The sequence below is a fragment of the Gorilla gorilla genome, chromosome 9 (genome assembly GCF_029281585.2).
Source record: "Gorilla gorilla gorilla isolate KB3781 chromosome 9, NHGRI_mGorGor1-v2.1_pri, whole genome shotgun sequence".
NCBI classification, from domain to species: domain Eukaryota; kingdom Metazoa; phylum Chordata; class Mammalia; order Primates; family Hominidae; genus Gorilla; species Gorilla gorilla.
Genome location: NC_073233.2, coordinates 85,550,537 through 85,576,306, shown reverse-complemented (window position 1 = coordinate 85,576,306; position 25,770 = coordinate 85,550,537). Strand labels below are relative to the sequence as shown.

General features: G+C 37.3%; 1 protein-coding gene across 2 annotated transcripts in view; it reads left to right on the top strand.

Annotated features, from left to right (window-relative positions):
• RSF1 (remodeling and spacing factor 1) overlaps window positions 1-25,770 on the top strand; it is a 160,422-nt gene that overhangs the window by 115,850 nt on the left and 18,802 nt on the right. The window contains exons 6-11 of one of the 2 annotated variants that reach the window (XM_031015963.3): window positions 2,508-4,273; window positions 6,309-6,515; window positions 11,296-11,400; window positions 13,367-13,446; window positions 19,393-19,447; window positions 20,738-20,847. In XM_031015963.3, the coding sequence (XP_030871823.3) occupies window positions 2,508-4,273; window positions 6,309-6,515; window positions 11,296-11,400; window positions 13,367-13,446; window positions 19,393-19,447; window positions 20,738-20,847 (2,323 nt within the window). Of the gene's footprint in view, window positions 1-2,507; window positions 4,283-6,308; window positions 6,516-11,295; window positions 11,401-13,366; window positions 13,447-19,392; window positions 19,448-20,737; window positions 20,848-25,770 lie in introns of both variants that reach the window. The other variant, XM_031015962.3, reaches the window with a different exon arrangement.

Sequence of the window (25,770 nt, the reverse complement as noted above, 5' to 3'; positions counted from 1 at the left end):
GGTGGGCAGATCACCTGCAGTCAGGAGTTCGAGACCCACCTGACCAACATGGAGAAACCCCGTCTCTACTAAATATACAAAATTAGCCAGGCGTAGTGGTGCATGCCTGTAATCCCAACTACTCGGGAGGCTGAGGCAAGAGAATCGCTTGAACCCAGGAGGCGGAGGTTGTGGTGAGCCGAGATCACGCCATTGCACTCCAGCCTGGGCAACAAGAGCGAAACTTCGTCTCAAAAAAAAAAAAAAACCAAGCCAAACACACAAAAAACCAAGAATTTAACATTTTTAGAATAAAAGAAATATGACACCAGCGAAGAATAATAGTTGAGGTTATTTAGTCCAGCTGCTTTATTTATAGATGAAGAAAGATCAGTGAGTTTGTGACACACCCAAAGATGCATCACTAGCTAAATTACTGTTAGTGAACCTGGGAATCTTGAACCTAATGTCATTTCTTGTTTTATTTTGCTGTGTTGTTACTCAAACCAAGATCAGTTACCTTCGAATTAAAACATGGAGAAATCTGAAGAAACTGAGAAACTTAATTTTACGTTGGATCAGGGTCATGATGAAATCTTTAGATACTTTGTGAACCATAGAATAGGGATAAAAAATATTAACTTGTGTTTAGCCACACTTAGTATTGGGTTGAAGGTTTTTTTGTTTTGTTTGTTTGTTTCTTTTTTTTGAGACAGGATCTCACTCTGTCACCCAGGCTGGAATGTACCCAGGCTGGAATGTGGTGGCATGATCAGGGATCAGGGTTAACCTTGAACTCCTGGGCTCCAGTGATCCTTCCACCTCAGCCTACCTAGTAGCTGGAACTACAAGCACACACCACCATGCCCCGGCTACTTTTTGTATTTTTTGTAGAGACAGAGTTTCACCATGCTGTCCAGGCTGGTCTCAAACTCCTGAGCTCAAGCGATCCACCCAACTTGGCCTCCCAAAGTGCTGGGATTAAAGGCGTGAGCCATTGCACATGGCAGTTGAAGTTATTTTTAAAGATAGTAATCAGTATTTTAACCGTTAAACAAGGTGTTCATTTAGTTAAATTTCCTGATATACTAGCTAATCTCAATAAATGAGAATTTATTAAACCTGTTTTATCAGTGGGAAAGAGAAAACATGCAACTTAGATAATTACTGTCATCTCTGTTTTTTTCTTACCTTATTTATGCTGTAGGACTATTTTATATTTTGAATTTTTGAAAATTTTTTTTACTCTCATCTCTTGAAATATTTTAGCAGCATTCCCTATGGCACTGACTTTGTAAAGAAGGAAGAAATACTGATTACAGTTGCTTAACTCTCAGACACTGAATGGTTCTAAATGGTTCTTGGCTTTTTTATTTGCAACATCATTCTACATAAAAGAAATGGTGGTTAAATTTTCATTTCAAAAAACATATCCTGCTTTATCTTCTCACTTCTTTCCATCCCATTATTCCCATGAAATATATCCTAACTGGTTTATCAACTTGACGAGAATCATTTCAAAATTTTAGGAAAAAAATTTATGTCTCAGTAAAACTTTGTTTAGAATTAGGTTTTTCAGTAGCAAGGATAAGGTGAAGGGATTAAAAATGTACGTAAAATTAGTAGTCAATGAATTCTGGAATGCAGTCTGTATAATCCTATTCAGAGATTATGCTATTTACTGAATATAGCTTTGGTTGTGCTTAAATCTGCACTAGTATTAGGTACTCCATAAAAGTTGAAAATATATAGCCAATAAGGTATAAAGAAGAATTGACAGATAAATCTAAACAGTTTCTTTGTATAGTACTAACTTCTGAAATGTTCAGTGGTGGCATTTGATAAAGTAAGTTGTAATATGATCACATTGAGGAATGTTATATAATTATTAAACTCAATTTTTATAAAAGGCATCATTTTATAAAAGTATCATAAGAAAGTGCCAATGTTTCAATGAATAAATTGAGGCAACATGATACCAACTTAGTGAAAAATATACAAGACCAGAAGGAAGTAACCTAAAATATTACTAGTGATTGCCTCTGGGTAATAGGATATGGGCTTTTTGTCTTTCTATATTTTTCATTTTCCCACTGCTGTGTTCCTGGTACCTCAGTGAAATGAAGTGCTCAGTTCTTTTAACAGTTGTCAGTTTTTAAAACAAATACAGTCTTCTGGAAATGTTTTAGGTAGCATTTTCAATTTTATGTTTTTAAGCCATCTCTTGAATTTGAATAAATTATTTGAACTGCATAAATATTTGCAATCCATTGAGAACACCAAAACAAAAAGTAAAAAGCAGAAACCTAAATTTTTCTAAATGTTTTTTTAATATCTAGAAGTTGTATCTCAAAGTTTTTGTAATTTTCTTCATTGTCAGATTTTATTTTTTACTGTCAAATATCCAATGACAGAGGCCACCTCTTTTAAAATAGAAACTTTAAGTGGAAATATACATTATACTAAGTCTTATATTTTATAGCCTTGAAAGTTTCTATTCATGTAATTAAGCTTTTTCTGATTTTTAGAGGAACAGAAAGAAAGTGAAAAGATGAAAAGTGAGGAGCAGCCTATGGATTTAGAAAACCGTTCTACAGCCAATGTTCTAGAAGAGACTACTGTGAAGAAAGAAAAAGAAGATGAAAAGGAACTTGTGAAACTGCCAGTCATAGTGAAGCTAGAAAAACCTTTGCCAGAAAATGAAGAGAAAAAGATTATCAAAGAAGAAAGTGATTCCTTCAAGGAAAATGTCAAACCCATTAAAGTTGAGGTGAAGGAATGTAGAGCAGATCCTAAAGATACCAAAAGTAGCATGGAGAAGCCAGTGGCACAGGAGCCTGAAAGGATCGAATTTGGTGGCAATATTAAATCTTCTCACGAAATTACTGAGAAATCTACTGAAGAAACTGAGAAACTTAAAAATGACCAGCAGGCCAAGATACCACTAAAAAAACGAGAAATTAAACTGAGTGATGATTTTGACAGTCCAGTCAAGGGACCTTTGTGTAAATCAGTTACTCCAACAAAAGAGTTTTTGAAAGATGAAATAAAACAAGAGGAAGAGACTTGTAAAAGGATCTCTACAATCACTGCTTTGGGTCATGAAGGGAAACAGCTAGTAAATGGAGAAGTTAGTGATGAAAGGGTAGCTCCAAATTTTAAGACAGAACCAATAGAGACAAAGTTTTATGAGACAAAGGAAGAGAGCTATAGCCCCTCTAAGGACAGAAATATCATCACGGAGGGAAATGGAACAGAGTCCTTAAATTCTGTCATAACAAGTATGAAAACAGGTGAGCTTGAGAAAGAAACAGCCCCTTTGAGGAAAGATGCAGATAGTTCAATATCAGTCTTAGAGATCCATAGTCAAAAAGCACAAATAGAGGAACCCGATCCTCCAGAAATGGAAACTTCTCTTGAGTCTTCTGAGATGGCAAAAGATCTCTCTTTAAAAACTGCTTTATCTTCCACCGAGTCGTGTACCATGAAAGGTGAAGAGAAGTCTCCCAAAACTAAGAAGGATAAGCGCCCACCAATCCTAGAATGTCTTGAAAAGTTAGAGAAGTCCAAAAAGACTTTTCTTGATAAGGACGCACAAAGATTGAGTCCAATACCAGAAGAAGTTCCAAAGAGTACTCTAGAGTCAGAAAAGCCTGGCTCTCCTGAGGCAGCTGAAACTTCTCCACCATCTAATATCATTGACCATTGTGAGAAACTAGCCTCAGAAAAAGAAGTGGTAGAATGCCAGAGTACAGGTACTGTTGGTGGCCAGTCTGTGAAAAAAGTAGACCTAGAAACCCTAAAAGAGGATTCTGAGTTCACAAAGGTAGAAGTGGATAATCTGGACAATGCCCAGACCTCTGGCATAGAGGAGCCTTCTGAGACAAAGGGTTCTATGCAAAAAAGCAAATTCAAATATAAGTTGGTTCCTGAAGAAGAAACCACTGCCTCAGAAAATACAGAGATAACCTCTGAAAGGCAGAAAGAGGGCATCAAATTAACAATCAGGATATCAAGTCGGAAAAAGAAGCCCGATTCTCCCCCCAAAGTTCTAGAACCAGAAAACAAGCAAGAGAAGACAGAAAAGGAAGAGGAGAAAACAAATGTGGGTCGTACTTTAAGAAGATCTCCAAGAATATCTAGACCCACTGCAAAAGTGGCTGAGATCAGAGATCAGAAAGCTGATAAAAAAAGAGGGGAAGGAGAAGATGAGGTGGAAGAAGAGTCAACAGCTTTGCAAAAAACTGACAAAAAGGAAATTTTGAAAAAATCAGAGAAAGATACAAATTCTAAAGTAAGCAAGGTAAAACTTGTCTTAACTTTAATTAAAAATATTTGTCTCTATATATTAATAGGTTTTTTGGTTTTGTCTAAAACTTAGTCATCAAAGACAACTGAAAAAGTATCTTTCTTCCTCTGTCTGAGATACCTTTTCAGACTTTATACTCTTACTTATACTCTATACTCTTGTCATCTTTTAACTTTTTTAAGAAATTAAAAGTAGTATAGGAATATATTCTCCTTGTAAACTATTCAAATAATATCCAACCTGTAGAATTATAGAATGAGAATTCCCCATTGCCACTATTAACAGTTTGGGGATAATTGCCACTATTAACAGTTTGGGGTATAGTATCTTTGCAGTCCTTTTTTTTTTTTTTTTTTTTTTGTGAGACAGTCTTGCTCTGTCGCCAGGCTGGAGTGCAATGGCACTATCTCGGCTCACTGCAACCTCTGCCTCCCTGGTTCAAGCGATTCTCTTGCCTCAGTCTCCCAAGTAGCTGGGACTACAGGAGCGTGCCACCACACCCAGCTAATTTTTGTATTTTTAATAGAGGTGGGTTTTCGCCATGTTGGCCAGGATGATCTCGATCTCTTGACCTGGTGATCCGTCCACCTCGGCCTCCCAAAGTGCTGGGATTACAGGCGTGAGCCACCGTGCCTGGCCCTCCAGTCCTTTTTCATGCATGTATGTGGATGTTCATAAATATTTACTTATTTAAAAAAGAAATTGGATCAAATATGTTCATTTTTCTGTGAGTTTTTCACTTAAAGTGTCTCTGAACTCTTCATGTCCGTAGATATAGTATCCCTTTTGCTTGTTAATGGCCACACAGTACTCCATAGTGTGGATATACCTCAGTTTATTTAACCACTCACTTACTGATTGACATTTAGGTTGTTTCCAATTTTTCACTATTACAGGCAATGCTGCATTGAAGATCCTTTTGGACATGAGTGAGTATTTCTTTAGAATAGACTCCTAGAATTGGAATTGCTGGGTCAAGGGACATGTATATTTTAAGTTTTGATAGCTACTTCCACATTGCCCTCCAAAAAGGCTCCATTAATATAGCATTACCAGTGTATGACAGTGCCTATTTTCCCCATTTTGCTCATTAATGTTGGTATTACTCATCATAACTATGACCCTGTTATTTTAAGCAAAATATTTTACAAGTCTTTTGCTAATCTATGGGAATTTATCATAATCAAAAGTGCTACTTTTCTTTTTAATGTATTTAAACGATCAGATCATTCTTCATTGTAAGTGATCCTGTGTTCCCTGAGATACTGAATTTTTAATTTTTTTTTAAGTTTCCTCTTTTGTTGTTAGACTTATTTTGTTCTTTGCTGACGACCTATAGTGTAGGAATAAACTAAAATACAAGTTAAAAGAGTATAAAACTACACAATAAAAAGCTGTTAATCACATTATAAATTTGCTCTCTGAATGTATATATTTTTACGTTTGTCAGGATTTTTATATGCAGTTCTGGCTTATTTAAAATTTAAAATTTATCTCTAATACAGGATTTTAAATTTTTATATGAAAATATGTGAGAATATAGTCATCATTCTCTTACAAAGTATTTAAAATGTGCATGACCTTTGACCCAGAATCCTCTTCAAGGAATTTATCCTAACCACAGAGATGTGTGTAAAAATATTTGTAAAGATACAGTACATTGTTGACGAAAGTGAAAAACATGGGAAACAACTACCTAAATGTCTAGTAGAGGATTAGATAAAAACAGTTATGTAATGGCATTTATAGTAATGTTAGGAGAATGTGACTAGGAAAAATATAAGACCAAATGTTCATTATAATTCGGTTTTAAGAAAAAAGTAAACAAAAATGTAGAAAAAATAGTGGAAATATATACCAAAATTTAACCATAGCTATATCTGATGATGAGACTATAATAATTTTCTCCCCTTTTTTTGGTATATTGGCTGAATATTGTTATACAATGGACATGTAATCAGGAGATTTTTAAAAGACATTCTAATATCAAATTATCCCAATTTTTTTTATTTTATACAAGGTAAAACCCAAAGGCAAAGTTCGATGGACTGGTTCTCGGACACGTGGCAGATGGAAATATTCCAGCAATGATGAAAGTGAAGGGTCTGGCAGTGAAAAATCATCTGCAGCTTCAGAAGAGGAAGAAGAAAAGGAAAGTGAAGAAGCCATCCTAGCAGATGATGATGAACCGTGCAAAAAATGTGGCCTTCCAAACCATCCTGAGCTAGTATGTACCTGATGTAAATGAACAATACTCATATTACAGACATGGTGAGGTTGCCTGGAGCAACCTAAGTCTTCTGGGTTTTATCATTATTTGAATTTCTTAATGATAACTTGTATGCTACAGAGTAACCTTTATTTCTGTTTCTCATATAACCTAATTGTAGGAAGGCCAGTGATCAAGAGCCTACTTTCATTCTACTTGGCTTGTATATTGATATTTCCTCTACATAATAATACATCTCAATCTCTTCTCACAGATTGATGAATGTATTCAAGTATTTTTAGTTTGTTCTTTTTAAGTTTTTCTTCTTTCCCTTTAAATTACTTAATAATGGCATTTCTGCCTGGCATGGTGGCCACATGCCAGTAGTTCCAGCTACTCAGGTGGCTGAGGTAGGAGGATTTGAGCCCAGTAATTCAAATGCAGCCTGGGCAGCATAGCAAGACCCTGTCTCATGGATGGCTGGATAGATAAATAGGTAACTTTATAATGATATTTTTGAAATGCCAGCTTTAAGTAAATTAGGCCTGAAGGCCTTACTGCCTTCCTGTAAAAACATGTAAGTCAAGTAATAATGTAGTAGGGCTTTAAATTTTTTTTAATGGCAAAAGAGTGGCATTGGAATGTTTCTAAAACAAATGGTAAATGCTTGAGGTGATGGATACCCTAGTTATCCCGTGTGATTATTACACATTAGATGCCTTTATTAAAACATCACATGTACCCTATAAATATATACACCTGCTATATACCGACTAAAATTTTTTTAACATAAAAAAATTTTTAGTTTATAAGAGAATAAATTGTAGACCAGATATATTCCAAAAAGAATAGTACCACTTTTATAGGGAGCTTTCTTCCCCAGGAAGTAAGTTCTTCAAAGGTTGCCTGAATCAGGAGAATCAATATCTAATCTATTATATATATAATATATATGTTATATATTATATATAAATATATTTTATATAATATATTTTTATATATATATAATTTGCAGTTCATAAGTGAGTCTGTTGAGGAAATAGCCTTGTTATACCTAATTCTATGCACCTGTGCTGTTCTTTTGAATAGATTTTACTTTAAAGGCAAACTCCAGCTATTAAGTAGAAGAAAATGTAAAGAAAGATGTTTCTACTTGAGTAGAATCGTGTGGACCAGAAACATTTGAGATCCTCTAAAGTTTGGAAAATTCCTAAGAAGTGGTTCTCCAGGCTCTTTTTTCCTGCAAAGCATTATGATGTGATGGGAAAAGCATAGGGCCAGACAGCATGAATTCAGATCCTACTTATCAGGATACTACTTATCAGGAGCTATCTTCTCTGTATTTTGATTTCTTTATTGTAAGGTGGGACTCACGCCACATACTTCTGAGGAGCGTTTTTAACAGCTCGTGTAAAGTTGCCTAGCACAGTTTCTGATCTATATTATGTGCTGGGTTAAAGTTAATTCTGGTTTACTTACTCTTTTCTTTCTTACTGTTAATATCATATCTGGAAACTAAATGTATTATCAATGAAATTTATCATAACCCAGTAGTTTTTAAAGGCTCAAGTAAAAGATAGAACCAGAGAATGACTTGAGCTCTGAGAAGAATAGATGTTGAAATTATGCTGAGAAGATCCCTCTAAGCATTTTATGATCATCAAGGCTATGCAAGTTAAGTCAATATTTTTATACAGATAAAGGCCAAGAGGACATTTGAGATAGTAGTCTTTTCTGCCTTCTAAATCAAGAAAAAAAAGCATCACTTGTGTTCTCTCCTTACCATTTTCTAATGTCCCTTTAAACTAAAAGAGGGCATTTTACCTAAGGCAGCAAAGGCTGCTGTAATGAACTGATGTGAAGAAATGAGAAGTAAAATGGGGTGAGCAGAAATTATATTGTGAATGACACTGGAAACTGAAGATCCCAAATATGGTAGATTTCTTATGCCAAGTGCTTAAGGATAATCCTCAAGTCAGAATACCAAGCAGCTATTATGTGTTAAATCGTAAGAATATGCTGCTGAGCTAGAAAGGCATGGTCCTTGTCTTAATTGAGCTTTAACAGCAGAAAAGCAATAAATGTATAAATGAATATAGAACTCTAAGGGATTTTCCAGATGTTTTAGTCAAAATAAATGGATTATCACCTGAGGCTTGGAAATCTTACATGGTAATATTTATTTAGTGAGACTTTGCCTTTACTGCAGAGTAGAAGCAATCTTCCCTTTAGAAATAAATTCTGAAAGTTTACCTGTAATTTTGATATTTGAAATTTAGGTTACGTTTTATAGAAACTATGTGATAAATTGATTAGGTGGCCAGGTTAGTCCACATGTGCCTATGCAATCAACTGTATACCAGAAGTATAATGCTAATGTAAGTAAGTACCAAACCCTGGGTATTGCGAGCAAGTGATGATGCATTGTAATGGTGTGCCTCCTCCCACCCCCATGGTACAGGTTAAGATTGTAGAAACTTCATCTATACTAGGGTTGAGCAAATAAAGTGTAAATAATAGGAGCCATGATGAACCCTATGATGGTAGATTAGAACTGGAGATACTAGCATGAACTCCATGTTTATTTTAATATAGGCACAGAAAGATATATGTGTATACATATCCATACATACATATCTTAGCGCTGTCCTCTGAGAGAGATTAAAAGTAGTTGCCAGTAGCAGTGAGCTTTCAGAGCATCCAGATCTTGGTTTCTAAGTACCATTATCCAGTAAAGGAGCTAGGGCTTCTTGAAGAAATGGTTGGTTCTAAGTCTTGGGCAGGGAAAATACAAGATGTTCCTGAAACATCCTGTTGTGCCAGAAAGTAAGGAAGTACTTAAAAAAAAAATGCAGGCAAGTCCCAAGGACACAAGAGACAACCTGAAAGAGCTTCCATTGTGTCCATGGCTGGAACAGTTCCAACAACAAATTAAATAATGATAGCTTTGGATTGTAACCCAAAGAATAAAATAATCATTAATTCATATTGATATAAATAATTGAATAAACAAATGTGGGGAAGAAGAGACTTATTTTCCTTACAGAATAATTCCTAATAACATATGTAGAAGGCATAAGGGAGATAGAAAATCACCATCAGAACACCACAGTAACAATCGTTGCAAGCAAAATCCCCAGCGAATGCTAAAACTAGTGAGCAGAACCTTAAGGAGTGAGAAGATATTGGCATAGCTTCAGTGCATCTCCCCCAAGGTATTTATTGATTTATTACTATTGAGACTTAATATATATATCCACAAATTATTTGATACTCATACTTCTAGAAAACTTAATTCCCTTACCCTTGAGTGTGGGTTGCATTTATCATGAGAATAGAGTACGGAAGGTGACCTTAGAGTGGATAAAACCAACAGATGTACTTTAACCAAGTGACCAAAGTTAATAACAGCAGTAGTAAGTCATTGATAACATGTATCCCCTGATACAATGCAGTGAGCAGGGCATTTCCCATCTGTAGGTTCTTCTCCAAAACCCAGAACCCCAGTCTAATCATGAGTAAACATCAAACAAACTCAAATTTCAGGACAGTCTACCAAAAATATCTGACTAACATAGTACTCCTCAAACTGTCGGTCAGGGAAGACAAAGAAGGACCAAGAAACGGTTACGTACTGGGGATACTAACAAAACATAACTGAATGTAAGGGGACATGTAAGATTCAAAATCAACAAAAGGACATCAGTGGAAGAACTTGTGAAATCTGAATAGCCTGTTGTTTAGTTCATAGTATTGATGTTAATTTCTTAGTTTTGATAAATGTACCATAGTTATATGAGGTAATGGTGTTAAAAATTGGGTGAAGGATATAAGAGAACTTTGTACCATCTTGGAACTCTTCTGTAAATCTAAAATTATTTAAAAGTAAAAAGTTTCTTTTAAATTAAACATTTTTGAGTATACTGTGTTTAGTTTTAGACCTTGGTCCTCTTAAACTCAAATACCGATAAAACAACTATAAGACTAAGTGATGTTACGAACCTTTGTATTACATGATGGCGGTTCTGAATGTAGTTGTATTCCTTTTCTATACCTCAGTCTCTTCCTTATTTTAAAAAGAACCATGAGTGTTTCTTACAGGTAAGTAATTGAAATGCTATTTAAAATGGAAATTTTTTGTGTTTTAAAAATTCTGTGTGGTAGGGTAGTCTTTGATACTTGAGCTTTAAAACTTTGTTATGAGGAATATGTTGTTATAGCCTTTATGACTATATACTGAATGAAAAAGGATTCTAACTCTAGGTCAGAAAGGACTTGTTATTTTTAACTAAATTTTATAGCTTAACTTTTTTTTAGGTTTTTTAAAAAATTAGCATGGGCTGGGCGTGGTGGCTTATGCTTGTAATCCCAGCACTTTGGGAGGCCGAGGTGGGTGGGTCACAAGGTCAGGAGATCAAGACCATCCTGACCAACATGGTGAAACCCCGTCTCTACTAAAAATACAGAAATTAGCTGGGTGTGGTGGCAGGCACCTGTAGTCCCAGCTACTCAGGAGGCTGAGGCAGAAGAATGACTTGAACCCGGGAGACGGAGGTTGCAGTGAACCAAAATTGTGCCACTGCACTCCTGCCTGGCAACAGAGCGAGACTCTGTCAAATAAATAAATAAATAAATAAATAAATGTCAGATCACTAATCATCAGAGCTTTTTTATTTACTAGCTTTATGCAAATAAAGAGTGCTTTGCAGTATAGTACTCAGAGATATTGAAACGTCTTTAACCTAAGAGTCATTGAATTTTAGTCATAGTTAGGTTGACATCAGTGTGGTTATTTCAGATTCTTCTGTGTGACTCTTGCGATAGTGGATACCATACTGCCTGCCTTCGCCCTCCCCTGATGATCATCCCAGATGGAGAATGGTTCTGCCCACCTTGCCAACATGTAAGACCCCGCCCACTTGGTTTTCTAGTCTTTGAGTTTGTATTCAAATTAATAACTGTTTAATAGCTGCTGAATGAATATTTTTAACCTTCAAAGCAATGTGTAAATAATATTTACCTCTGTTTAGATTTCTACCTTTTATTAATAGCTTTTAGGTTTTCCTTTTTGTTTTTTTTCCCAAAGCAGTTATCAAAAGCCCTCTAAGTTTTGTAAAATTATGAATGATTTTTTTCTTGTATTTGTTAAAAGCACAAAAAGCACCAAGTGTAGATATGTAGAAGGAAGGATATATGTTTCTTCCTACGTATCACTTTGTTTCATCCTCTTTTTTGGTTTCTACCTACTTTGTATTTGTCAGTAGTTTTGTAGATGGTGTTATCAGGCTTAGGAGAAACATAGATTCTCTTTCTCTTCTATCTTAGGCAAATTTCTTTTAGAAACTGAAGAATCAGGTTATTTCTGTGCTGCTGTGCTCATTGGTTACTTTTCTCTCACAAACCTACTTTCATTTGCCTTAAAAATGGTAGATTAGGCCAGACACAGTGGCTCACACCTGTAATCCCAGCACTTTGGGAGGCCGAAGTGGGCATATTACAAGGTCAAGAGATCGAGACCATCCTGGCCAACATGGTGAAACCCTGTCTCTACTAAAAATACAAAAATTATCTGGGCATGGTGGCACACGCCTTTAGTCCAAGCTACTCGGGAGGCTGAGGCAGGAGAATCGCTTGAACCCGGGAGACAGAGGTTGCAGTGAGCCAAGATCACGCCATTGTACTCCAGCCTGGCAACAGAGCAAGACTCTGTCTCAAAAACAAAACAAAACAAAACAAAAAACAAAACAAAAACACCGCCAGGCATGGTGGCACATAGCTATAGTCCCAGCTCCTTGGGAGGCTGAGGCAGGAGGATCACTCAAGGCCATGAGTTTGAGACCAGCCTGGGCAGCATAGCAAGACACCATCTCTAAAACATTTAAAAGTAGTAATAATTATTTTTTTTAAATGATGAAAGTTTGGCCAGGCATGGTGGCTCATGCCTATAATCCCAGCACTTTGGGAGGCCAAGGCAGGCAGATCACTTGAGGCTAGGAATTCAAGACCAGTCTGACCAACATGACGATATCCCATCTCTACTAAAAGTACAAAAATTAGACAGGCATGGTGGCACACGCCTGTAATCCCTGCTACTTAGAAGACTGAGGCACCAGAATCGCTTGAACCTGGGAGACAGAGGTTGCGGTAAGCCAAGATTGTGCCACTGCACGCCAGCCTGGGTGACAGAGTGAGATCTGTCTCAAAAAATAAAATAAAATGATGAGCTTTATGCATTCTTCAGTGAAATGGACTTCTGTGGCTTAGCACAGCTTTATTATCAATTACATTTTTCAGCTCTGTTTTGACTCAGTAACTGTGTAGCATTGTTTGTATATTTTTTTACAGTCTCTTTTTTTTTAAGGATAGTCAAGTGAAGCCCTGGGAGTGGAGAAAGAACAAAAAAATCTGTAACTGGTTGTGATCAATTAGTTGTAAATACCACAGCACTAACACCAGCCCAGTCTCCTTTTTTAAAAAATAGTTTTTGGCATCATTATGTTATATCGTACGTATAACCTTCTCCCTTTAAAACATCTTGGGATCTTTTTTAAAAAGTATAATCACTGTTACATACACATGTTGAACCAAATGCTGTTTTAAACATTGACTATTGCCAGTAGGATAGGCACAGAATGCATTTCTTTTGGCAAAGCTATATGTTTCTTTAACGTGTGCTTTATTTCAAAGGTACTGTGCTCATCTTCTGTTCAAAAGGTGTGTTTAATTAAACACAAGAAAAGCTTCATTGTTCACTTACTATGTGGTCCCTTACCAGCTCTCAGAGCACACTACCCATGAAGTTAACATGTATGTAATAAATGATTGCTAAAAGTTGTTTAAAATTACTCTTATCTATTTTGCTTCTTCAGAAACTGCTCTGTGAAAAATTAGAGGAACAGTTGCAGGATTTGGATGTTGCCTTAAAGAAGAAAGAGCGTGCCGAACGAAGGTATTTTTATATGTGTGTTAATGTTTTGTTTGGGAATATGAGAGCAGAATTGTCTCACTGTATGGATAAATGGATCCATCTAAAACAAGGATTGGCATACTGTGGCCTGTGGGCCAAATCCAGCCTCTTTTTTGTTTTTGTACTGCCTGCTAACTAAGAATGTTTTTTATGTTTTTAAATGATTGGGGGGAAAAAACTAGAATCATATTTCATGACACATGAAAATTATATGATACTCAAATTTTATTGTCTGTGAATAAAGTTTTATTGAACGCAACCTTGCTCATTTGTTTGTATATTGTCTGGGGCTACTTTTGCCCTGTGACAGCAGCATTGAGTAGTTGCAACAGAGACCTTATGACCTGCCAAGCTTGCATGCTTATTATCTTTCCTTTTATAGGAAATGTTTGCCAACTTTCTATCTGAAGTATTTATCAGAAGTAGCTGGGCATGGTGGCTCCCGCCTGTAATCCCAGCACTTTGAGAGGCCGAGGCAGGCAGATCACCTGAGGTCAGCCTGGCCAACATGGTGAAACCCTGTCCCTACTAAAAATACAAAAATCAGCTGGGCATGGTGTCGCACACCTGTAGTCCCAACTACTCGGAGGCTGAGGCAGGAGAATCGTTGCAGTGAGCCAAGATCACGCCACTGCACTGCAGCCTGGGCAAGAGTGAGACTCTGTCTCAAAATAAATAAATAAATGAATAAATAAGGTATTTGTCAGAACCTTCTCTGAATAAATATTGGCCCAAATATTGTGGAGGGTATGTCCATACTAAGTATTGTAGAGAATACAAAAAAACTGTAAGAACTGGTCTGTAATTCAGTTATCCCTGTCATCTCCTTGGGTGGGCAGCTAACATTGGTGAAATAAAGAGTATTAAATGCTGAATTGTGTCCTACTGACTGTAAGAGATGCCCCTCTTTTCAATATAGCATTGCAGTGGTGGTCTTAAGCAGTTGGAGAAGGTTTTTTTTTTTTTTTTTTGAGATGGAGTCTTGCTCTGTTGCCCAGACTGGAGTGCAGTGGCACAGTCTCGGCTCATGGCAACCTCCATCTCCCAGGTTCAAGTGATTTTTTTGCCTCAGCCTCCTGAGTAGCTGGGACTACAGGCACCCGCCACCACGCCTGGCTAATTTTTGTGTTTTTAGTAGAGAAGGGATTTCACCATACTGGCCAGGCTAGTCTCGAACTGCTGACCTTGTGATTCACCCGCCTCGGCCTTCCAAAGAGCTGGGATTACAGGCGTGAGCCACTGTGCCCAGCCTGGAGAAGGGTTCTTAGATGAAGTTCTTAAGACTGAACTTGAGCCTAGTCTTTAAAAGGGGATTCATAATCAGGACAATAGTTCATATTTATTTGTACCTTCTTTAATTAATCTATTTCTAAACATTCATTTTCACCTACTATATACCAAACTGAAGAGGAAAGATCAAAAACAAAGCTCTTGTTTACATGGAACTCACCTTCTATTAGAGAATACAGACATATGAACCAATAATATAGTACAGACATATGAACCAATGATACGATAAAATGGAAAAGTGGAGATATATTAAAAGCAGTACAGGAACATGGTGGAGGAGCATTTTAGTTCTCATAGGATTTGGGGTTCTCAAGAGAGGCCTTGTAAGATAAATTGAGATTATACCGATGAACATATTTCAGACAAAGAGCACAAACATGAGCAAAGGCAAAGTGTAAAAGTGACAGTAGAGGAATGGTAGGAGATAGATTTTTGTAAAAGCTGAGTAAGGCCAAATTGCGAATAGCTTTCCAGGTTGGGGAATTTGATTTATTCTCTATAGAAAGTGGGGCGGCCATCAAAGGAGACGTATGTAAGTATATCTTTATTTCAGAAAAAAATGCTCTGGTAACAGAAGAATGAAATAGAGTTGGGACTGTTGGAATAGCAAACCTGAGAGTCTGTAAGGCCTGAATTAGGGCAGGCATTGTGATAATAAGGTGGAGGTGTTGGGGAGAATTTTCAGAGGATTAATCTGTCATAGGACTTGATGCCCGTTTATACACTAGTATGATTGAGGAAATCTAAGCATTCATTTGCTACTTCTTTACCTTATATCCCCTGACTCATAGTCTCGCCCTCCAAATTTAGCTTGCCTTAAGGCAATCAGCTTGTCCCATAATCCTCTCACTTTACCTTGTGCAAAGGTGAACCTTAAAAATGGATTCAGCCTCCAGAACCTAAAGGTTTTGTTTTTTTTACTACCCAGTTTGAGCACTCTGGCTCGTAATGGATGCTACTTAGTTTAAAGGCAAGTTAATCTCTCAAATTGACTAGGACATAAAAGTACTTTGAATTGAGAAATGCTAGGTTATTTCTTTCTTTCTTTTTTTTGAACACAGGGTCTCACTATGTTGCCCAGGCTGGTCTTGGAACTCCTGGGCTCAAGGGATCCTCCTGCCCCAGCCTCCCGAGTAGGAGGGACTACAGGTGCCCATCACCACACCCAGCTAAACCTTGGGTTATTTCCATAAACTACTTGTGTTTCAGATATTTGGAATATTTTCCAAGAACATTTTAAAAAATAAAGAATGATCCTGTATGAAATTACTAGGACTATTTTGATGTGCTGTTTCTCTTGTTTTTATTTTTGACACTGCAAAAGATGTAACTAAAGGTATTTAAATTAAATCACGAATAAAAACTAGATTTTTCCTTTGCCTCCATCTTGCTCAAATCTGCTTATCCTTTTCAGAAATTAGCAGTTTTCCCATGTCCTGAAGCTGATTTGTCTCAGAAATGTAGATAGCTAATAGACTCATCCACTAAGGAAGAGAATTTTGTTTTGTTTTGAGACGGAGTCTTCCTCTGTCACCCAGCCTGGAGTTCAGGTGCAGTGGCAGGGTCTCAGCTCACTGTAACCTCTGCCTCCTGGGTTCAAGCGATTCTTCTGCCTCAGCCTCTCGAGTAGCTGGGATTACAGGCACGCGCCACAATGCCCAGCTAATTTTTGTATTTTTAGTAGAGACGGGGATTTCACCATGTTGGCCAGGCTGGTCTTGAACTCCTGACTTCAAGTGATCCACCTGCCTTGGCCTACCAAAGTGCTGGGATTACAGTCATGAGCCACTACTCCCAGCTGAGAATGTATTCTTTCTAAAAGCCAAGAATGTAAACCACTAAGAATTTCTTACCTGCTTATTCTTTGGAGCCTTTTGATGCTTATACCATTTATATGTGTAAAAGCCTGGTGAAAAAATTTTGACAACAGCCTCATATACTATAGGATATGCCACTGCAATTATGAAATATTTTGATTTTTAGAAATTTTTATTTTAAAGTATGCCACAATATTTGTTTATATTACTGTCTCCAATTTACTAGTTCCTTTACTTTCTCTCCTACTCTAGGTAATCCTCTTTATTTAAATGTCATCCTTTTTATTTTTTGGAGACAGAGTCTCGCTTTGTCACCCAGGCTAGAGTGCAGTGGCACGATAACTGCAACCTCTGCCTCCCATCTTTAAGTGATCCTCCCACCTCAGCCTCCTGAGTAGCTTGGACCACAGGCACACGCCACCACACCCGGCTAATTTTTGTATTTTTTACTACAGATGGGGTTTTGCCATGTTGGCCAGGTTGGTCTCAAACGCCTAGCCTCAAGTGATCTACCCACCTTGGCCACCCAAAATTATGGGTTTACAGGCATGAGCTACCACACCCGGCTTTAAATGTCATCCTTTAAGAGGACATCTGTAATTATGACTTTATGTCATATACTAAGTTCTCAGATTGTGTACAGAAAAGAAAGGAAAGTTACTGTTACAGGAAGACCAGTCTGGCACAGAGCCAGTTAACGGATTGTTGTTGGTGTTTGCTGATTCTCCCTAATAATCTGGTTAACAAAGCTTTTGTTGTATATAGTTCCTAGAATACAAGTATGTGTGTGTGTGCATGTATACACACACATGTATATGAATCTTAGGAGCTCTAAACAGCAAAATATGTGTTTCTAAAATAAATATTAGCTGTAAATTCTAGCCATCATCATTCAGTTTTCTAAAGTAAGCACTTATATTCACTTTTTAAAAATCTGTGAAATAACTTATTTAGCATTCATCCTAGCAGCTTAGAGGCGTACTTACTCCCTATGTCATAATACAAGAGCATTTTACTCCCTATTTACTCCCTAAGCAACCCTTGTTTATGCAGTCATTCAACATTTAAGCAACATGTATTGGGTACCTACTTTATGCCAATGAGTGTAATCAAATGAGGAAGTATATAATGTGGTCTTTACCACAGAGGTCTCTACGGTCTTGTGGAAAAGAGGGATGGATATACATTTCAGTGAGTATTTAGTGGCTAACCAGCAACTGTCTACAGACCTGATGGTGTGATGCTCTGTGAAATCTGATGTTTTAGAAGTCCACTGAATGATTTTTAAACATACCAGTTTTAATAGCATCACAACCTATCTCTAAAAAGACCATGAATATTCTTGTTAGCAGGGCACTAAAGGCTGCACTCTAAAAGACCTAGCCAGCTGGATACATTAATATCCTTATATAAGGAACATTACAAGCAGAGAGAGACAGAATGGTTACTATTTCAGTTCAGTTCAATTTAACATACAGAGGCATGTCAGAGCTCAGCTGTTCTTGAATTGGATTAACTTTGAGAGAACCAGGGAAAACACCTGCTTTCTTTTTTTTTTTTTTTTTTTTTTTGAGACAGGGTCTCACTCTTGATGCCCAGGCTGGAGTGCAGTGGCATGATCAAAGCTCACTGCAACCTCCAACTCCTGAGTTCAAGTAATCTTCCCATCTCAGCCTTCTGAGTAGCTGGGACAATAGGTGTGTGCCACCATACCTGGCCAATTTTTATTTTTTCAATTTTTAGAGAAACAGGCGTCTCACTGTGTTGCCCAGCTGGTCTTGAATTCCCAGCATCGGGGGACCTCCTGCTTTGGATTACAGGCATGAGCCACCACACCCAGCCATCCTGCTGTTTTTTTAATACGTAATTTAATTAAAATCAACAAAGGTTTGTTTCTTGGAAATGAAACTATGGAGATGTCATTGGCTCAAGTCTGTATTTCCTGGCTCTACTTATCTTCAGTTGTGGCCTTCTAGAGCACAGAGCTATACGTCTGCATTGCTTTTTTCTCTTTCAACAGCAAGGAATGAATGGTCTCAGTGTCATTCACTGGGACCTTGATAAGGTTTTGTTTACATAATTTTTATAGCAATATTTATTACCATGAGATTATAATTGTTTATACATACACCCAAAATATTACTAAAAACTTTCTCCAGCATAACAAAGATCTAATTTGTCTAATCAAAGGTGGCTTTCCATCTAATCTTATCAACTTGTCACAGCATGACTCTTGATGAAGTTGCTTGTCTTATTTCAGTTATAGGTTTTATTTCGCCAATGTAAGTCATTTCTGAAAGATATTGTTATCTTAACCCTAGGAAATGTTGAGCTCCCCACACATACTAATACTATATTAAAGTTTTATACTTAATAGCTAACATGGGCCAGGAGCAGTGGTCACACCTATAATCCCAGCACTTTGAGAGGCCAAGGTGGGTGGATCGCTTGAGGCCAGGAATTTGAGACCAGCCTGGCCAACATGGCAAAACCCCATCTCTACTAAAAATACAAAAATTAGCTGGTTGTGGTGGCTCTCACCTGTAATCCCAGCTACTTGCGAGGCTGAGGCAGTAGAATCACTTGAACCCGGGAAGTAGAGGTTGCAGTGAGCTAACATTACGCCACTGCAGTCCACCCTGGGCAAGAGAGTGAGACCTTGTCTATAAATAAATAAATAAATAAATAATAGCTAACATTTCTGTGACTTACCCTCTGCTGTTAACATGAAATTGTAATTTTAACATGTGTATTCGTGATGTTTACATAACAATTTTATTTTCTGCAAATCTCATGTATTTTGTTTGTTTTTCACCTAAAGAAAAGAACGCTTGGTGTATGTTGGTATCAGTATTGAAAACATCATTCCTCCACAAGTAAGTTTCTGATTTGTAATGTTTTTAAATGGGAGATTGTCATAATTGCTCTAAAATTTTACCCACCTTATGTAATGTTAGTGGTTTTATTTATTTATTTATTTATTTATTTATTTATTTTGAGATGGAGTTTCATTCTTGTTGCCCAGACTGGAGTGCAATGGCGCAATCTCGGCTCACTGCAGTGTCTGCCTCCTGGGTTCAAGCAATTCTCCTGCCTCAGCCTCCTGAGTAGCTGGGATTACAGGTGCCCGCCACCATACCGGCTAATTTTTGTATTTTTAGTAGAGACGGGGTTTCACCGTGTTGGCCAGGATGGTCTTGAACTCCTGACCTCAGGTGATCTGCCTGTCTTGGTCTCCCAAAGTGCCGGGATTATAGGTATGAGCCACCGCTCCTGGACAGTGGTTTTAAATCTATGATATACCAGTATTAAAAATGGAAATTTAAGACCTTCGAGAAATCACCCATAATCCCTCATGATTGAAATTTTATGTATGCAGGTAACTCCAAAATGTGATATCACATCTAAACTAAACTTACAGCTTTTACCTTTGGAGTGTGTTTTCTGTTTTTACACTGAACTTTATAATGTGTTGTTAGCTTGTTTTGCATGCTGTTTATGTAAAATGACTAAAGAAGAGTTTGGGGAGATTTGATTTTTAATTTTTATTTTGGGGATTGTTGAAAACTTCAGTTTGTATTTTTCAACACAGTTTGGGTTTTTTGAAGGATTACCTTTGTTTTGCATTTATTAGTCTAATTTATAACTAAGGTGGGTATATCATGAGTGAAAGTGCATAAAATGTAGTTTTGTAATTTACATAATTTGTAATTTTTGCAATTTGTAAAAATGTGTATAAGTAATTTCATTCCGGCTTAATTAAATCACAAGCTTAAATGGCCTGTCAAGTTATTTCCTTGAGTAGCAACCCCTTTCTTCTAAATCTTTCATTCATGCAGCATACCTGTTGAACATCTTCTGTTGCAAATTAAATTAAATTATCAATGGAAAAACTTCATCATGACTGTTTTAAAACAAGTACTGGTTATAAACTCACTAAAGCATAAGAATTTTAATACAGAAGGATTTCATCCTTTAATCACCAGCATTCTTTTTAATCTGTATACTCAGTGTTGCCATGTTTATTCACTTTTGGAGGGGATCATCTCAAACTTTTTCAGACCTTTCACATGTGCTACCTAAATGGAGATTACAAAACTGTTTATCCCAAGGAACTTTGTTCTGCATAAGGAATAACCTCTATGCTTATTATCATATTTTTTAAGGAGCCAGACTTTTCTGAAGATCAAGAAGAAAAGAAAAAAGATTCAAAAAAATCCAAAGCAAACTTGCTTGAAAGGAGATCAACAAGAACAAGGAAATGTATAAGCTACAGGTATGAAGTGTATGGAAATGTCTACAGCGAAAGAGGATTTATTTTGCAAGTACAGAGCATGATCCAGAAGTGTATGCTTTTCCTATCATGCTGATTATTAGCAGTTGTATATATATTTCTTGCCTTCCATCTTTAGTCATAGAATTTTTTTTTCTTTTTTTTTTGAGACTTGAGTCTCGCTCTTGTTGGCCAGGCTGGTCTCGAATGCCTGACCTCTGGTGATTTGCCCTCCTCAGCCTCCCAAAGTGCTGGGATTACAGCCATGAGCCACCGCGCCCGGCCTAGTCATATAATTTTAGAGCAGAGTGATCCTTTCCAAATGTAAATCTGTTCATGTCATCCTCTTTTGCTTTAACATACTTTATCAGATTTCCATAGCTCTTGGGATAAGGATTGTTTTGTTTTGTTTTTTCCGAGATGGAGTCTTGCTCTGTCGCCAGGCTGGAGTGCAGTGGCACCATCTCGGCTCACTGCAACCTCCACCTCTCGGGTTCAAGCGATTCTCGTGCCTCAGCCTCCCACGTAGCTGGGACTACAGGCGCCCGCCACCACGCCCAGCTAATTTTTGTATTTTTAGTAGAGACGGTGTTTCACCATGTTGGCCAGGATAGTCTCAACCTCTTGACCTGGTGATCTGCCCACTTCAGCCTCCCGAAGTGCTGGGATTACAGGCATGAGCCACCACACCAAGCCAAGCATTGATACTTTTAACAAGGCCAGTAAGGCACTGCATAGTCTCATCTCTACTTCCCTCTCCAACTCTATCTTATCACAGTCTCCCTTACACTCTCTGCGTTTGCTGCATCGCCTTTTAGTCCCTTTGCACATGCTGTTTACCTGCAATTTCCTTTTCAGTTTTAGTTTGTTAACCTCGTCTAGATCAAATCCCCCTCATTATATGCCTTCATAGCAACCAGTTCTTTTCCCTGAAAGCACTTACAATTGTAATGAGTGTGGTTGTGATGATTTATTAACATTTTTCTTCGTCACTAGATTGTTAGCATGAAGGTAAGGACCATGTCTGTTTTACATGGACTTGTGTCCCCTATACCTAGCATGGTGCTGACAGATAGTTAATGCTCCATAAGTACCTAGTGAAAGAATCAGTAAATATTACCTGGTTTACCTTTTAACACCAAAGATACCAGAGAGATTTTTCCATGGTCACTGTTAGTAGCTATTCCTAGAAACCTTATCTTCTAAAACCCTATCTTCCAGTCTAGTGTTCTTTCCACTAAATCATGCTGTCTCATTCAAATAATAAATAAATTATATTTTAGTTATTTTAGATCATTTTTTGGCCTACAGCTTCTAAAATCTGCTGGGATAACACCAAATCAGTTTTTTAACTTGAATAACTGGAAAAGGAAAACAGTGGATTTTATGAAACTCTTAACTTTGAACTTGCTTCTTATTTATAAACTTGCATCAGTAATCATGGAGGAATTTGCTTCTATTGTTAGTGTTAAAACTTTATAAAAATATGGTAGACTCAGTAAGGGTAAAATCCCATATATACAGGAATAGTGCCCATCCTAGTCTTTAAAAAAATACTTCAAAAAATAAAAAGTTTTCTTCTGTATGTATGAAGTCAAAGCTGACAGATGGAAAGTGCAAATGTGAAGTCAGTTCTGCTGCAACATAACATGTATTTTTAAAAATCACCATGCTGTGCAAAATTATACAGGAAAAACCGTAGAGATTATGGAAAATACGGGGTTAGAGACATACATTAAAAACTTCATTAGCGATGCATTAAAAAAGATAGGAATTTACTAAAAATGGGAGCGCCATTTGACATATGTTAAATAAGTAAGAAATACATAAATACTGCATTAACTATGGCGTTTTATACTGAAAAATACCTGAAGCTTGTCTGTGGAAGCAGAGAATTGTAGTTTGTAAATTATGGTGTGGTGGCAGAAGGAGGTTTATCTGAAATCAGAAAAGTATAACATCAGATGCAAAAGGCTATAGTTTTATTATAACACATAGTGAAGTGATGTTACTGGTAGATGTCTTAGGTATGTGTGTTTTGTAGATTCCTGGGCAACTCATTTCAGCTAGGTGCAGTTTTCTGCATTCACCTAGTGTTTCTCACAAACGAAATTGCACATAAATTGGCTGGGCACGGTGGCTTACACTTGAAATCCCAGTACTTTGGGAGACTGAGGCAGGAGGATCGTTTCAGCCCAAAAGTTCAAGACCATCCTGGGCATCATAGAGAGACTCTGTAAGAGAGAGGGTGGCAGGGAAGAGGGAAGGAAAGGGGAAAGTAAGGAAGGAGGGAAGGAAGGAAATTGCACATAAGCATGTATGGATGAAATACATATCATGTTTGAGTTGTTTTGTAATATGTCAGTCATTTTGGAACTAGGTAGAGTATAAATAAATGCATTACACAATACATTTTATATGAAAATACATAGTTTACCCTAAATTCCGATTTTAGTCGTATATGATTTTAGAGCTTAAAGGGATAATCTGTGTTAATCCACCATGACAGATGAGACAACCAAGACCAAGGGACTATAGATACATGGAGTGTTGTATTCAGAAATCTTTTATCTGAAGCTCTGCATCTGGGATATAAATCAAGGCTGTTTAGTTGCATTAAAAATGACCTAGATTATCATTAAGGCAAGAGTGGGATGTTTCATTCTTTGTGAAATAGTTTCAGATGCCTGAAGTTTCTGATGGTCTTTGATTTTAGCAAACAAATTTCTCAGTAAGAAAGTAGTCACTCAAAGAAATAGGTTATTATGCCACCTTACAGCTGCACCCTGTCCTCAGAACAAATGCTCTTTTCAGTTAATTTTGCATCTGGCATCTGGCTTTATATGTATCTGCTATTCTACCCTAGTGAATGGATGTGCTGAGTTTTACTTTCTCAGAACTTAAGAAAAATCCACACTGCAGCTACAAGAATGTTTCTCATAATATTGCAATTGTGAAAAATTGGAAATAAACTGTTTTAACTAAATATGATACATCTGTAAGGTGAGATACTATGCAGCCAGTAAAAATTACATTGTAAAAGAAGAGCTCTCCATCTGAAATTTGTGAGTCCTTTGAAATTATATATTCTAACTGAGAAGGCAGGATGTTTAGTTTTTAGAGACGGGGTCTTGTTATGTTGCCTAGACTGGACTCCCAACTGCTGGGCTCAAGCCATCCTACTGCCTCAGCCTCCCAAGTAGTTGGGACTAAGGGTGTATACAGCCACTTCCAGCCTCCAGTTTTTAGTCTTTTTTCTTTTTTTGAGACAGGATTTCACTCTGTCACACAGGCTGGAGTGCAGTGGCATGATCACAGCTCACTGCGGCCTCAAACTCCTATCCACAAGCAGTCCTATTGCCTCAGCTTCCCAGAGTGCTAGGACTACAGGCACACATCACCACACCTGGCTAATTTTTTAAATTTTTTAGTTTTGTAGATACAGGGTCTCACCATATAGCCCAGATTGGTCTCAACCTCCTGGGCTCAAGTTATACTCCTGCCTCAGCCTCCCAAGAGTGCTGAGCCACTGCACCCAGCCCCAGCTTTTAGTTTTGATGCTGTTGTTAATCCATTGTGTGCCCGTAATCCCACCCTCTTCAATATAATATACTCTGGTGATGGAAATATTCTATTTCTTTGATGTCTGATATGGTGGCCATACCCATATGTGACTATTGAATACTTGAATTATGTCTAGTGAGGAACAGAATTTTAAATTTTAATGAATTTAAATATAAATAGCCACACAGGCTAGTAATTACCATTTTTAGCGTAGATTTAAACAAGTTACTTCATCCTTTTGGCTGAGCCCTGAAGTAAAAGGCATTTTATATGTGAAGAAATCTTAGGAATCCTTTAGTCTTGATCCTTTTCTTTAAGTCGAGGTAAACAGCTTCAAGAAATACTTTTACCTAGTTCTAAAATTTTAACCATTTGTGTATGAATTTCAGTAATAATATAATTTTCAATAGCAGTAATAATATAGCCCTATTATTGGGACTTTTTTTCTTTTTTTTTTTTTTTTGAGACAGGGTCTCGCTCTGTCCCCCAGGCTGGAATGCAGTGGTGCATTCTCGGCTTATTGCATCCTCTGCCCCTTGGGCTCAAGCAGTCCTCTTGTCTCGGCCCCCCACGTAGCTGGAACTACAGGCACGCACCACACACCCAGCTAATTTTTTGTATTCTTTATAGAGACGGGTTCACCATGTTGCCCAAGCTGGTCTTGAACTCCTGGGCTCAAGTGATCTGCCTGCCTTGGCCTCCCAAAGTGCTGAGATTACAGATGTAAGCCGCTGTGCCCAGACATGTTATTAGGACTTAATAGTATTTACGGAACTGTAATTTTGTTTTACTTACTTTGCCATGTGATTTGTATAATTAGGAGTTGGCAAATTATGGCCTGTGGGCCAAATTCAGCTCACTTCTAGTTTTTGTACAACGTGACCTCAAAGTGGTTTTTATAAATGCTTGAAGAAAAGGATCAAAAGAAAAATGATATCCTGTGAAAATTATATGGAAATTACCTATAATTCAAATTTTAATGCTCATAAAGTTTTATTGAAACACGTCTGTATCATTTACTTACATGTTGTCCGTAGCTGCTTTGCACTACAATGGCAGAGTTGAGTAGTTACAACAGAGACTGCATTGTCTGAAAAGCCTAAAATATTTACCATCTGGCCCTTTATAAAAATTTTTGCTGACATTGCCTCAGTCTAATTTGGCTGCTGTCACAAAGTAACCGTAAACTGGATAGCCTATAATCAACAGAAATTTATTTCTTGCGGTTCTAGAAACTAGGAAGTCCAAGGTCAAGGTACTGGCAGGTATGCTGTCTGGTGAGGGCCTGCTTTCTGGTTCATAGATGGCACCTTCTAGGGTGTTCTTAATCACGGAAGGGATGAGGGGACTTTTTAGGGTAGA